The sequence below is a fragment of the Pygocentrus nattereri genome, chromosome 1 (genome assembly GCF_015220715.1).
Source record: "Pygocentrus nattereri isolate fPygNat1 chromosome 1, fPygNat1.pri, whole genome shotgun sequence".
Classification (NCBI taxonomy): Eukaryota; Metazoa; Chordata; class Actinopteri; order Characiformes; family Serrasalmidae; genus Pygocentrus; species Pygocentrus nattereri.
The window spans coordinates 19927772-19942231 of record NC_051211.1 but is presented as its reverse complement, the minus strand read 5'-3'; the positions used below and the strand labels follow the sequence as shown (position 1 = coordinate 19942231).

The 14460-nt window shown below is 41.8% G+C and overlaps 1 protein-coding gene across 1 annotated transcript; it reads right to left on the bottom strand.

Moving 5' to 3' along the window:
• Positions 1-13134, bottom strand: LOC108442557 (zinc finger protein 850-like). The gene is made up of 5 exons (XM_037543094.1): positions 12998-13134; positions 12809-12881; positions 6353-7712; positions 2789-2871; positions 1-2256 (listed from the first exon to the last, which is right to left on the bottom strand). The coding sequence occupies exons 1-5, from the start codon at positions 13012-13014 to the stop codon at positions 610-612; spliced, it is 3180 nt and encodes a 1059-aa protein (XP_037398991.1). The 5' UTR covers positions 13015-13134; the 3' UTR covers positions 1-609.
• Positions 13135-14460: the final 1326 nt, after the last annotated feature.

Below are 14460 nucleotides of genomic sequence, written 5' to 3'. Positions count from 1 at the left end.
TTCAAATCAAAACATTATAGAATTTAATAGAAATCACTTATAAGCATTACAAGAGCATGTTCAATCATATTGATTGCAAGAATTCAATAATATAAAGGAATAACATTTATAAACAATAAATAAAAGCAGTACAAGGCAGGAAAAAAAACTAAGAATCAAGTGACGGCACAAATTAATCTAAAACATGAGTGTGAAATTGAATGTAACAAACAATCCAAGTAACAGTCTTATTAAAACCCATTTCCCTCCTCAATGCGATCATGTGCACTGACAGATAACCCATAAACAGCTTTACACTCCAACCTTTATAACGTTTTTGCATGGCACTTGTACTGGTGTACATCTCATCATTTTTGGGATTTGTGACTGCATATTCAAGACAACCGTCGGTATAGTGTGAACAGTTTAACAAGTCAATTTTTCCAGTTTGCAAGCTGTTCCAGGTGCCTCTGTTTTCATCATTTCATGTTAGAAACTCTCAGTGAGAACAAAGAAAGAAGTAGAGCTCCTCCACCTACCAAATCCTAATTTAACTTCTGCTCGTACATCCTGTTAATGCATGATCTCTTATTGTCACAACAAATAAATGTGAATAAGTTGGACGATTTCCTATTCTAAATGGTGCTCTTCCTTCAAAACCTTTGTGGGAATGCTGATCAAAGCTGGATCTTCTGCTTCATCACTGGAATCAGGTTCAAGAACCACAGTTACAGAATTATCACCATCCCTCATAGGGGCGCACTTATGTATCTTTAAAGTACTTGAATGCCGGAAGTTCTTCCGGCATACTGAGCAGTGATACGGCTTCTCTCCTGTGTGGATTTGCTGGTGTCTCTGTAGATGACTTTGTAAGGTGAAGCTCTTCTCACACTCTGAGCAGTGATACGGCTTCTCTCCTGTGTGAATGCGCTGGTGTAGCTGGAGACTACTGTGCACAGTAAAGCTCTTCCCACACTGTGAGCACTGATAGGGTTTCTCTCCAGTGTGAGTGCGCTGGTGTGTGTTCAGTGTACTTCTGTCTCTAAAACTCTTTCCACAGTCTGAACAGCAAAAGGGTTTCTCTCCTGTGTGGATACGCTGGTGTCTTTTGAGGGTCCCCTTCTCTTTAAAACCTTTCCCGCACTCTGAACAGTGGTACGGCTTCTCTAGTGAATGAGTGCGCTGGTGCGCTTTGAACGCACCTCTATCTCCAAAACTCTTTCCACACTGGAAGCAGACATACGGCTTCTCTCCTGTGTGAATGCGCTGGTGCACTTGGAGATTATTCTGGTTATTAAAAGTCTTGCCACACTCCAAACACTCATATGGCTTTTCTCCGGTGTGAATCCGCTGGTGCACCTGGAGATTATTCTGGTTATTAAAACTCTTCCCACACTCTGAGCACTGATACGGTTTCTCTCCTGTGTGAACAAGCTGGTGTCTCTGGACGCTTCTCTGACAACTGAAGCTTTTGCCACACTCTGGACAGTGATGCTCCTTCTCTCCTCTGTGGATTTGCTGGTGCCTTTGGAGAAGCCCGTACACAGTAAAGCCTCTTCCACACTCTGAGCAGCAATATGGCTTCTCTTCCATGTGAGTGCGCTGGTGTGCCTGGAGATTACCGTGGTCGTTAAAAGTCTTTCCACACTCTGAGCACTGATACGGTCTCTCTCCTGTGTGAATGCGCTGGTGTGTCTGGAGATTACTCAGGTGAGTAAAACTCTTCCCGCAGTCTAAGCACTGATGTGATTTGTGCTCTGTTTGAATGCACTCGTGTCTTTGGAGACTTCTCAGATGACTAAAACTCCTCCCGCACTCCGAGCAGTGATACGGCTTCTCTCCTGTGTGAACACGCTGGTGCGTCTGGAGGTGACTCCCTCGATAAAAACTCTTCCCGCAGTCCGGACACTGATACGGTTTCTCTCCCGTGTGAGTGCGCTTGTGTCTTTCGAGGCTTCTATGATAAGTAAAGCGCTTTCCACACTCTGAGCACTGATGTGGTTTCTCTTCTGTAAAAGTGCGATGATGTAGTTGGGAAGCACTCTGCTGATTAAAACATCCCGTGGCAGTACTTTTCTCCGTTTGTGTGGAAGAGGTGGTGGTTTGGAGAGTGCTGAAAGATGGTTGCTGAGAACTGGAACAGCTTCTGAAGACCGCATTCTCACGTTTAATCTCTCCTGTTTTCAGTACTGACATATCCCTTTGGGTGCCAACTCCCAATGTGTTTGGAAGTCTATTTGAACGTACTGAGAATGCACAACAGGAGCAGGAGGAGTCCTATAATGGGAAGTCCTTCATTTCTGGAGGAGAAAAAGAAAAAAAAATATGTTAGTATAATTACTATACAATCACACAGGCATATAAAACACATAAAATAATTTTCTTACACCCAGTTTTAAACAAGGAACATTAGCAACTACTTAGAACACGACTGGCTTGCAGCGTGTGACTGAATAACTAGCTAAATTCAGACATTTTAAAAATGTTTTGTCTACAGCTTTCTTGTATTCTGCGCCACATTCCACCCCATTCTCAGCATTTTTTGATAACATCCATCCTTTACATACATACTTTTACCTCAAACGACTGACCGTCGTCAAAGATTTCATAAGCGTCTATTCAGAACTGCTACAGGAGTTTGCCCTCCTGTCTCAGAGGTCTGCAGGAAGACTTACTTCATGGCAGAAGATCCTACTCACCCCACTAGTTTATTTACACTCACACGTTCCAGAAAGGCTCGCACCCACTACCCCCTTCCTCTTGACAGCCCTTGATCACTCATTTTGACATCTGCCAGGGTGGTTCCTACCACATCATAGTCCACTGGCCAATCAGCAGAAACCTCCCAAACATACCAGCTTTCACTCAGAACTTCATCCGGATCCAGAAGATCTAGAAGAGCCGTTATTTCAGTACCCATTCCATACGCCCCTGTATGTCTGTCCACATTTATCCATCGTGTGTACCTGCAGGGTCTCAGTGCTTCGATCCACAGTCACACTGGTCTCAAATCAGCGACGGAGAGACATTCAGCTGAAGGATTCAACTGTGCGGTCAACATGAACATGACAGGCAAACTGGTAGTGTCAGCGTATAAAGGACATACGAGCTTCTTCTACAGCGGAGTTCAGCGCTTCAGCCTCCTTTCGGTACCAACACGAACGACATGTAACGGCTCTTCCTCGAGTAGAAATCGTGTAGACATAAATAGAGTAACCTCGTCAGCTCTGGAGCGACACGCTGCGACCTCTGTTAACAAAACACAACAAGAAATCGATATAATGCCTATAACAGGCCCGGAACAGACCCGCGCTAGACCAGCAAGACCAGCCTGTCCTGTTTTGAATGCTGACAAACGGAGCAGCTAAACGCGCCGGTTTTCTCCAGCAGGGCGTTTGTTTTGTACACTCGGCGTTTTGTGTCCTTCGTTTCTATAACAGCAGACTCTCCGTCCGCCTCTGTCGGGGTGGACGGTGAAGCGGCCTGAGGACAGTGAGCGTTAAACCAAACGGCTCCTTACTTGCGGTGTTTCGGTCAGTCCGGTCCGGTCCGGTCCAGCAGACGCGACTCTTCTTCTCCCCTCTGCTGGGGACCAGAGAGAACCACTGTTCTAGTACTGCAGCGCCACCACCTGGTCAGCAGACGCTTTTCTCTCACCCGTAACTAACAGCTTCTCGCTGGGACCTCAACACGAGGAACCCACAGGCCGGCCAGCAACACTAAAAACCCTCAGATTATACCGTGTAACTGATTTGGCTGCTTGTGTAAACCGAGATTACAGCCGAGATTATTTCCACACCTCTGTAATTTAGGTAAACTAACCTGTAATCCCTGCCAAACTAACCACCTAATTCTGGGTTCATTTACAACCGTTACTCGCTGTCCTAACCTTCAGATGTTTAGAAATGAAAACGAACTAAAATGGATTGAAAGAAAGATTTGAAAGTAACAATGTTATTAAAATATTATTTTATTATTATTATTATTTTTTATATTATTTAATTATTATTATTATTTAACTTTCCCTTCTGTTCTACGTTGTTGACGTTGTCACTGTTTTAATGTTAACTTGATGGGGAGTATGATCTGTGTTCACCCTGTCATTCAGTCATTTTTAGTCAAAACACTTAAGACTGTGTTGTGTGACCAGAAATGTCGATTTCGTAGGCGAGAGATTAGTTAAAATAACTAATACAACTTTTTTGCTTAGAGAGAAAAGTGACATGTATAAGAAACACACAACAGACACAGCAACTTTGGGTTTTATTATTTATTTGAAAAATTCAAAAAACATTTGATAAATGTGTTTCTTGCTAGAAAATAATGAATGAAAAATAATGAACACAAGCTGTTAAATGGCATTTGTATATTACCCAAAAAAATGTCATTAGTGTTGTTAAAAATGCTTTAATTAAAAAAACAAAAACAAAAAAAAAAACAGCTCATACAGGTGAAGTATGTGACTTGACAACTTGATGGGAGAAAATATCATCATCTGAATGTTAAGAGCTTACTTTAACGAACGCTTTCAATAAATGGCAAAGAAAAAGTACTTTTAAAGAGCTCTGAGGCCTAAATTGAATTATACACCCAGAAAGTGGCTATAAGAAATAGACAGACAGTGACTCAAGGCAAGCAGCCGACACCTTCTGCCTGTTTACTGTATAATGCTGTTCATTTTTCACTACCATTTCATTTTGTCGGTGTGTTAAAGTGCTTTGACACATATTATGAAATATTTTTGCCATATCACTCACCCCCCAGCTAATGACACCCCGGTTACAAACACATTTACAGTAGCGCCACACAAACGTTCCCCCTGCTTGAGCAGTGTTGCTCTCTCTCGTCATCTGATCAGTATTTTGTAAAATACATACGTTCACACGTTATAGAAATATCCAGTCCCTATTAAAATGTCCTTTCATGCAGGCATGTTATAACAACATTATGCAAAACATATGAACAGAGCTGATTATTACACGATTAACACAGCACAAGAACTGAGACATTAAGTAAGACTGTCTCCTGTACTTTTGCTGCTTTTATGTTTATTGTCAGAAGGTTGTTTACTGGTATTTTACCAGCAGCTTGGTAAGATTTCTATTAAAACATCACATAAGTGCTTGTTTATGTACACATAGTGCATGAGGGACTTTGTTTACAGTTATAAAAGTGACATGACTTGGCTTAAATCAAAAACAACAACAATGAACAAATGTATTCCAGTATTATAAAGGCTTGCGTGAACCGTGATTCATGATGTTTTACAGAAGTCTTTAAAAATGAAATCTGAAATTTCATTAGCACCTTCCCTTGCAAGGTTCTGGAGGAAAGCAATAAAACGGTTAAAAGTGCTGAGATTTTAAAAATTACAAATTACACCTCACTTCTATTCAATCTGCAGTGCAAAGCAAAATGGACTCTATTAAAAAGGCCAAGCAAGACGAGGAAAACATAAGGGACTTTACATGAGGGTGGTAGCACGGAGTAAACGGTGACTATGAGTGAAACCCGTTGGGTTCACAGTCAGGAAAAAGGTTCAAGGTGCGAACGATGCAAATACACCTTCAAATGTACAAAAGTGGATTAAAGGTCCAGGTTTGTCACTTTGCTAAGTGTTTCTCAGGGAAGGGGAGCATATTTGTACCTTTTCATGGCCTTTTTATATATACATTTACATATTATAACAGAACAATAAAAGAAAATAAAAAGCCTGGAGTCCAGACTGGGTGTGTGGAGTCAATACAACTTAATCACTGCTGTATGTGGAATATGGTGCAATGATATATCTAAAGGTACTGAATACTTGTGAGGGTACTACCTCAGTCGTGGTTTAGTACCTTTTGCTCTGAGGGCGTAATACACCATCAGTAAAAAACATCTCTACGTGGCAGAAGATCCTGGTGTAGGACCAGCTTCTATTTCCCACATCTGCACATATACTTTCTACATTTTATGATTATGACCTTTTAGATTACATCTTTGACCTTTAGATTACACCTTTTTTTATGACCTTTTAGATCACATCCATATTTTCACAATGTTTAAGGCTGTCGTCATATTAATTTTATAAGGTCTGGTTCACATGTGCAAAAAACATGATCGTGGGGACACATAATAATGCAGAAAGAATGAAAAAACAAGCATGCAAATATAGTAATTCTCTATATAATGTAATGTGAGTATATATATCAGGTCAATCTTAAACAAAGCCTCAACAAAACCAAAACACTGGTGTGAGAGGTGAAGTTAGCCTATTCAACCAAGCCTGGACAAAGGATGCTTCTGTGTATATAATGTGTATATATTTTGCATTCTATTTTTAAAAAGCAAGCATCTTTCCAACCATTTCTTTAAGTTTCCCATGTTCAACAGTCCAGCTCCTGTGTTTCTCCCTCCTCTGTGGGAGCGTGAAGGTGTGGACTGCTACTCTGAGCCAGATCTTCTGCTTCTTCACAGTAATCAGGTTCAAGAACAACAGTTACGGAGTTGTCCTCCTCACTCTTCATGCACTTGTGCATCTTTAAACTTTTTGAATACTTGAAGCTCTTCCCGCACTCAGAGCAGTAATACGGCCTCTCTCCGGTGTGAACTCGCTGGTGTTGTTGGAAATTATACAGCTGAGTAAATGTCATGCCACACTCCGAGCAGAGATACGGCTTCTCTCCTGTGTGAATGCGCTTGTGGAGTCGGAAATTGCTCGGGTGGTTAAAGCTCTTCCCGCACTCAGAGCAAAGATACGGCCTCTCTCCGGTGTGCACACGCTGGTGCTGTTGGAGAACACCCAGCCGACTGAAAGTCAACCCACACTCTAAGCAGTAATACGGCTTCTGTCCTGTGTGAATGCGCTGGTGGAGCTGGAAGTTACTCCGGTGATTAAAACTCTTGCCACACTCTGAGCACTGATATGGTTTCTCCCCCGTGTGAATGCGCTGGTGTTGTCGGAGAACACCCGGTCGATTGAAACTCCTATTACACTCTGTACAGTGATAGGGCTTCTCCCCTGTGTGAGTGCGCTGGTGCTGTTGGAGACTACCATGTTGATTAAAACCCTTCCCACACTCCGGGCAGGCGTACGGTTTCTCTCCTGAATGAAGAATCAGATGTTTTCTGAAATGACTGCCGTCACTAAATCTCTTCCCGCACTGCGAGCAGCGATACGGCTTCTCTCCGGTGTGAATGCGCTGATGCACTTGGAGATTAGTCTGTTGATTAAAACTCTTCCCACAGTCTGAGCAGACATAGGGCTTCTCTCCTGTGTGAGTGCGCTGGTGTAGTTGGAGACCACTGTATCTACTAAAACTCCTTCCACAGCATGTACAGCAGTAGGGCTTCTCTCCTGTGTGAGTGCGCTGGTGTTTTTTGAGAGTATCGCTGTCTCTAAAACTCTTTCCACACTCCGAGCAGTGAAACGGCCTCTCTCCTGTATGGATGCGCTGGTGTTTTTTCAGAGTGTCTTTGTCAATAAAACCCTTTTCACACTCTGTGCACTGAAACGGCTTCTCTCCTGTGTGAATGCGTTGGTGTCGTTGGAGGCCGCTATGTCGATTAAATGTCCTCCCACACTCTGAGCACTGGAATGACTTCTCCACAGCGTGAGTGCGTTGGTGAGATTTCAGATGATTCTCCTGTCTGAAACTCTTCCCACAGTCCGGGCAACAATATGGTTCCACCAAATTCTCATGTTTAATCTCTTCTGATTTCAGCAGTCTGACGCGTTCCTCTGGCTGCATCTAGAAGGAAAAGAAGAAATGTTGAAAACTCGATTTGAGTGGAACAAAAATACGATTAAAAGTGGTTTGGGTAACATGCCTGAAGCAGCAAATATGCATTAAAACAAAGAAAAAAAACAAGACTCAACTGTGAAATGAAAGACACTCCCAGTCTTTCAATCTGGACTGAAAACCCACCTATTTACTCAAGCCTCTGGTTAATTTCCCATCACATTAGCTGGCGTGTCCTGTTTTTATTTATCTGATGAGGCTATTACCTGCTTACAAGAGTTTGTCTACATTCTTCAATGTTCTTAAAACCTTGTTCTGTTTCTCACTCATTTTCTGAACTGTTTATTCCTGCTGGATCTTATTCCAGCCTGTACTGCCTGCATTACCATGGAGATCCAAGAGCTGATCCCAGAATCTCTGTGTCCTTTATTAACATTTACATACCTTCCCAACTTTTCTCTAACTACTGCAAATTGAATTGAACTCTTCTCTAACTACTGCAACTGCTGACTAACTCTAATATATCCACCTCAACACTAACATATTGACTAAAAAATGTTTTACCACCCGATTCAAAAACCACTCAATAAAAACAAGCGTGTGAACTGCCGGTAGATGACCGGTCACTTTCCGAATAATTATGCATGTGCCATGTATATCAAAGAATCTACAAACAAGCAGCTCGGCACTGGGTGTTACCAAAAAGAAGAACTTTCAAGAAAACTTGTGTAGCAGCCAGAAGGTCACCCTTACAATGACTCTTTTGTAGAGGTGGCAACATTGTAATTTATCAATGTTCATGCCTTTAAACCCCTTACAATGGGTATGCTCGTCTTTTTGGCAAGAAACCTGTAAACGCTGACCATACATGCAAAGTGATTTTCCTATAAAAGTGTATTTTTTTGCATTATATGTACAAAAAACTTTGATGTGACTGTTAAGGTAGCTCATTTTGCAACAGTGAATCTTACATTTGCTTAATCTTGTTACTCATTGTAAGAGTTAAAAGATTCATCTGAAAGGTTTACAAAAGCTCGGTGGGAGAGGGATTTTGGGCAGAAAGTTAAATTCAGTCAAGTGCACCAAATAAGGTCAGGTCAGGTCAGGTCCACCCCTACTGATGTGCATTTCCACTCTTTCTATGATACACAAGGGCATTTTGAGTGCTAATAGTAGTCACCACATTTTTGACAACTTTGAGGATAATACACAGGTCAATGATACATTATAGGTCCAATTTTCTTTAATATTTTCCATGGTAAGCTCTGTGCTTCCAGAAGATAATAATAGTAATAAATAATAATAATAATAATAATAATAATAATAATAATAATAATAAGAAGAAGAAGAAGAAGAAGAAGAAGAAGAAGAAGAAGAAGAAGAAGAAGAAGAAGAAGAAGAAGAAGAAGAAGAAGAAGATGATTGATAGGTTGGTAGTGATAGACAGAGAAAGCCCTACTTGTTTAAAAAGCCTTATTTAAATGTTCTTCACGCTTCATGATGAGAAATGTACAGTATTATTGTTTTCTCATACTTCATACATGTGTCAGTTAGAAAGAATAAGAGAATGAAATTCCCAAGAGCTGCATTCATAAACTTCTAAACAGACAGTAAAGTTTTACCTGCTAAACAGCCAAGCGGCCTTCGTTCTTTTAAACCAGAGAGTTTTCCCTACTCCACACACCTGACCTAGACCAGGAGGAGCTTGACGTTAATGAGTTAAATCAGGGGAGACAAAGCACAAAAACATGTGTCCCAGTCCACTGTGGTTACCGGGACTGGGAGCCCCTCTGCTAACCTGAACACTAGCTCAGTATGGTAGTATGATGCTATACGAACAGCGAAAGGGATACAGTCCAACTGTAAGGCTAGATGTGCAGAAACAAGTCTGAATCACTCATGTGATGCTCAAGCGGAGCGGTCCTGGAGAACGCCCGTCATCCAACACACCCAACTCATCTCAAGAGGCGCTTAATTAGACGATTAGTTCTCTCAGCTGTGTTAGGGCAGGGGAATGGTGCAGGGCAGGGGTCCTCCAGCACCAGCACGGGACGCACCAACCCCTTTTCTTTTAACTGATTTGATTACAATTCTACAGCAGCAGTAGTGAAGTGGGACAATGAGGTGGAGAAGAGCTTCAGAGCATGCATCAAGCAGAAGGGCTGGAGAACTTGATGAGGCTATTACCTGCTTACAAGAGTTTGTCTACATTCTTCAATGTTCTTAAAACCTTGTTCTGTTTCTCACTCATTTTCTGAACTGTTTATTCCTGCTGGATCTTATTCCAGCCTGTACTGCCTGCATTACCATGGAGATCCAAGAGCTGATCCCAGAATCTCTGTGTCCTTTATTAACATTTACATACCTTCCCAACTCTTCTCTAACTACTGCAAATTGAATTGAACTCTTCTCTAACTACTGCAACTGCTCACTAACTCTAATATGTCCACCTCAACACTAACATTTTGACTAAAAAATGTTTTACCACCCGATTCAAAAACCACTCAATAAAAACAAGCGTGTGAACTGCCGGTAGATGACCGGTCACTTTCCGAATAATTATGCATGTGCCATGTATATCAAAGAATCTACAAACAAGCAGCTCGGCACTGGGTGTTACCAAAAAGAAGAACTTTCAAGAAAACTTGTGTAGCAGCCAGAAGGTCACCCTTACAATGACTCTTTTGTAGAGGTGGCAACATTGTAATTTATCAATGTTCATGCCTTTAAACCCCTTACAATGGGTATGCTCGTCTTTTTGGCAAGAAACCTGTAAACGCTGACCATACATGCAAAGTGATTTTCCTATAAAAGTGTATTTTTTTGCATTATATGTACAAAAAACTTTGATGTGACTGTTAAGGTAGCTCATTTTGCAACAGTGAATCTTACATTTGCTTAATCTTGTTACTCATTGTAAGAGTTAAAAGATTCATCTGAAAGGTTTACAAAAGCTCGGTGGGAGAGGGATTTTGGGCAGAAAGTTAAATTCAGTCAAGTGCACCAAATAAGGTCAGGTCAGGTCAGGTCCACCCCTACTGATGTGCATTTCCACTCTTTCTATGATACACAAGGGCATTTTGAGTGCTAATAGTAGTCACCACATTTTTGACAACTTTGAGGATAATACACAGGTCAATGATACATTATAGGTCCAATTTTCTTTAATATTTTCCATGGTAAGCTCTGTGCTTCCAGAAGATAATAATAGTAATAAATAATAATAATAATAATAATAATAATAATAATAATAATAAGAAGAAGAAGAAGAAGAAGAAGAAGAAGAAGAAGAAGAAGAAGAAGAAGAAGAAGATGATTGATAGGTTGGTAGTGATAGACAGAGAAAGCCCTACTTGTTTAAAAAGCCTTATTTAAATGTTCTTCACGCTTCATGATGAGAAATGTACAGTATTATTGTTTTCTCATACTTCATACATGTGTCAGTTAGAAAGAATAAGAGAATGAAATTCCCAAGAGCTGCATTCATAAACTTCTAAACAGACAGTAAAGTTTTACCTGCTAAACAGCCAAGCGGCCTTCGTTCTTTTAAACCAGAGAGTTTTCCCTACTCCACACACCTGACCTAGACCAGGAGGAGCTTGACGTTAATGAGTTAAATCAGGGGAGACAAAGCACAAAAACATGTGTCCCAGTCCACTGTGGTTACCGGGACTGGGAGCCCCTCTGCTAACCTGAACACTAGCTCAGTATGGTAGTATGATGCTATACGAACAGCGAAAGGGATACAGTCCAACTGTAAGGCTAGATGTGCAGAAACAAGTCTGAATCACTCATGTGATGCTCAAGCGGAGCGGTCCTGGAGAACGCCCGTCATCCAACACACCCACCTCATCTCAAGAGGCGCTTAATTAGATGATTAGTTCTCTCAGCTGTGTTAGGGCAGGGGAATGGTGCAGGGCAGGGGTCCTCCAGCACCAGCACGGGACGCACCAACCCCTTTTCTTTTAACTGATTTGATTACAATTCTACAGCAGCAGTAGTGAAGTGGGACAATGAGGTGGAGAAGAGCTTCAGAGCATGCATCAAGCAGAAGGGCTGGAGAACTTGATGAGGCTATTACCTGCTTACAAGACTTTGTCTACATTCTTCAATGTTCTTAAAACCTTGTTCTGTTTCTCACTCATTTTCTGAACTGTTTATTCCTGCTGGATCTTATTCCAGCCTGTACTGCCTGCATTACCATGGAGATCCAAGAGCTGATCCCAGAATCTCTGTGTCCTTTATTAACATTTACATACCTTCCCAACTCTTCTCTAACTACTGCAAATTGAATTGAACTCTTCTCTAACTACTGCAACTGCTCACTAACTCTAATATGTCCACCTCAACACTAACATTTTGACTAAAAAATGTTTTACCACCCGATTCAAAAACCACTCAATAAAAACAAGCGTGTGAACTGCCGGTAGATGACCGGTCACTTTCCGAATAATTATGCATGTGCCATGTATATCAAAGAATCTACAAACAAGCAGCTCGGCACTGGGTGTTACCAAAAAGAAGAACTTTCAAGAAAACTTGTGTAGCAGCCAGAAGGTCACCCTTACAAGGACTCTTTTGTAGAGGTGGCAACATTGTAATTTATCAATGTTCATGCCTTTAAACCCCTTACAATGGGTATGCTCGTCTTTTTGGCAAGAAACCTGTAAACGCTGACCATACATGCAAAGTGATTTTAGTATAAAAGTGTATTTTTTTGGATTATATGTACAAAAAAACTTTGATGTGACTGTTAAGGTAGGACAAAGAGGTGGAGAAGAGCTTCAGAGCATGCATCAAGCAGAAGGGCTGGAGAACTTAATGGACAAAAAATGAGAAGCAATGTTGTTTAGTAAATATTACCGTTAATAGCTTATCATTAATAGCTAATATAATACAGTTAAGGGTTTATACAGGCTTGTTATTGCATTCTCTAGTTTAATCACATTGCATTAATAAGAAACTGCAGACAAAGCCGTTTTCAATCCTTTACCCACCGTTAAGAAATGTCTAAACTGAGGCTGCTTCTATGAGATGAGACACATGCAGCAAATGAGTACATAACCTGAAACAGTCAAACACAGATCGAGCCGTCTGATAGAAACCTTAGTCCACAACGTCCTGCAGGCTACTTCACTCAGTGGGCTGGTGCTGAAGTGGCCTGTCAGTGCTGGGCAGCTGCGGGAGACAAACACACTCATCTGTTTACGCCATTCATATGCATTTCAATACTGAAATCGCAGTAACGGTTTAACGGAGGGCTGTGATTTAACGAAACACCGCGCCGTGTTTACCCAGTTAAACCGGACATGGTTCCTCCGTGTAAACAGTATTAGGTTTAACCGTCGCGTCGAGGCTTGTGCGCTATCTGAGAACAGCCCACTCGAAGGCTGCTACCATACTGGACATTCCTCTTTAAACAGGGGATTTCCCTCAGTTATTCCTCAACGTTTCGACTAAACCTCCCTGTAAACGGTGAGAGGAGGAAGAACAGCTGCTACTTACAATAGCGCAGCTCCTTTCTCCGCACTTCAGCAGCGACCTCCGCCAACTGTGCTGCTTCTCCGCTTCACCGCCGTTAGAGAACCAGTGACTGAACTAGCGCCCCCTGCTGGGCAGCAGGGGCTTCAAGCTGGAGCCGCTGGAATCTACAGCTTGGTGTTTTTTTTTATCCCACCCGAATTCCGTCGTACTCCGCCTCCCTCACTAGGACCGTGATGAGTGGCCCGCCGGCTGGCCGAGTGGCAGGCCGAGTGGCAAGCCGTGCTCGGCTGCGTATGTAGAACGCAGGATGATCCCACACTGAACCAACGTGTAAATATACGCTGGTCAGCCGCAGCATTAAAGCCCCCTCCCTGTTTGATCAGTCATCTGGTCCACTTACCTTATAGGAGTAGTTCTACAGTTACAGACTGTAGTCCGTGTTTCTCTGCATACCTTGTTACCCAGCTCTTCCACAGATCAGGTGTTACCGGTTGATCATTCTCAGCTCTTCCACAGATCAGGTGTTACTGGTTGATCATTCTCAGCTCTGCAGTGACACTGATGTGGTGGTGGTGGTGTGTTAGTGTGTGCTGTGCTGGTATGAGTGGATCAGACACAGCAGTGCTGCTGGAGGTTTTAAACACTGTGACCACTCACTGTCCACTCTATTAGACACTCCTACCTCGTCAGTCCACCTTGTAGATGTAAAGTCGGAGACAGTAGCTCATCTGCTGCTGCAGTGTGTGTTGGTCATCCTCTAGTCCTTCATCAGTGGTCACAGGACGCTGCCCACAGGACACTGCCCACAGGATGCTGCTGGCTGGATATTTTTGGTTGGTGGACTGTTCTCAGTCCAGCAGTGACACTGAGGTGTTTAAAAACTCCAGCAGCACTGCTGTGTCTGATCCAAGCAAAAAGAGGTTTTAATGTAGTGGCAGATTGGTGTATCGAATACATTTAAAACGTGTGAAAATGGGCCTTTTTTTTACTTTTTTGTTTGATTTTTTTTTCTTTTTTGTTTGAAAATTCAAAAAGTGTATTTTCAACAGTGTACTGGAATTTCTCACATCTGAAATAAATAAATAAATAGATAGACAGATGAATAAATAAATAAATATGCATATGTATTTTTTATCGTTTGCTAGTCCACACCCTCTCATTATCTGAGTTTCTAAAAGTGTTGTTATATAACCCATTCCCATCTCTTTATCTCTAATTTGAAGTTAGCTACATATCAAGTAGGAAATCTCTGAGGAAAACCCAACATTTCTTT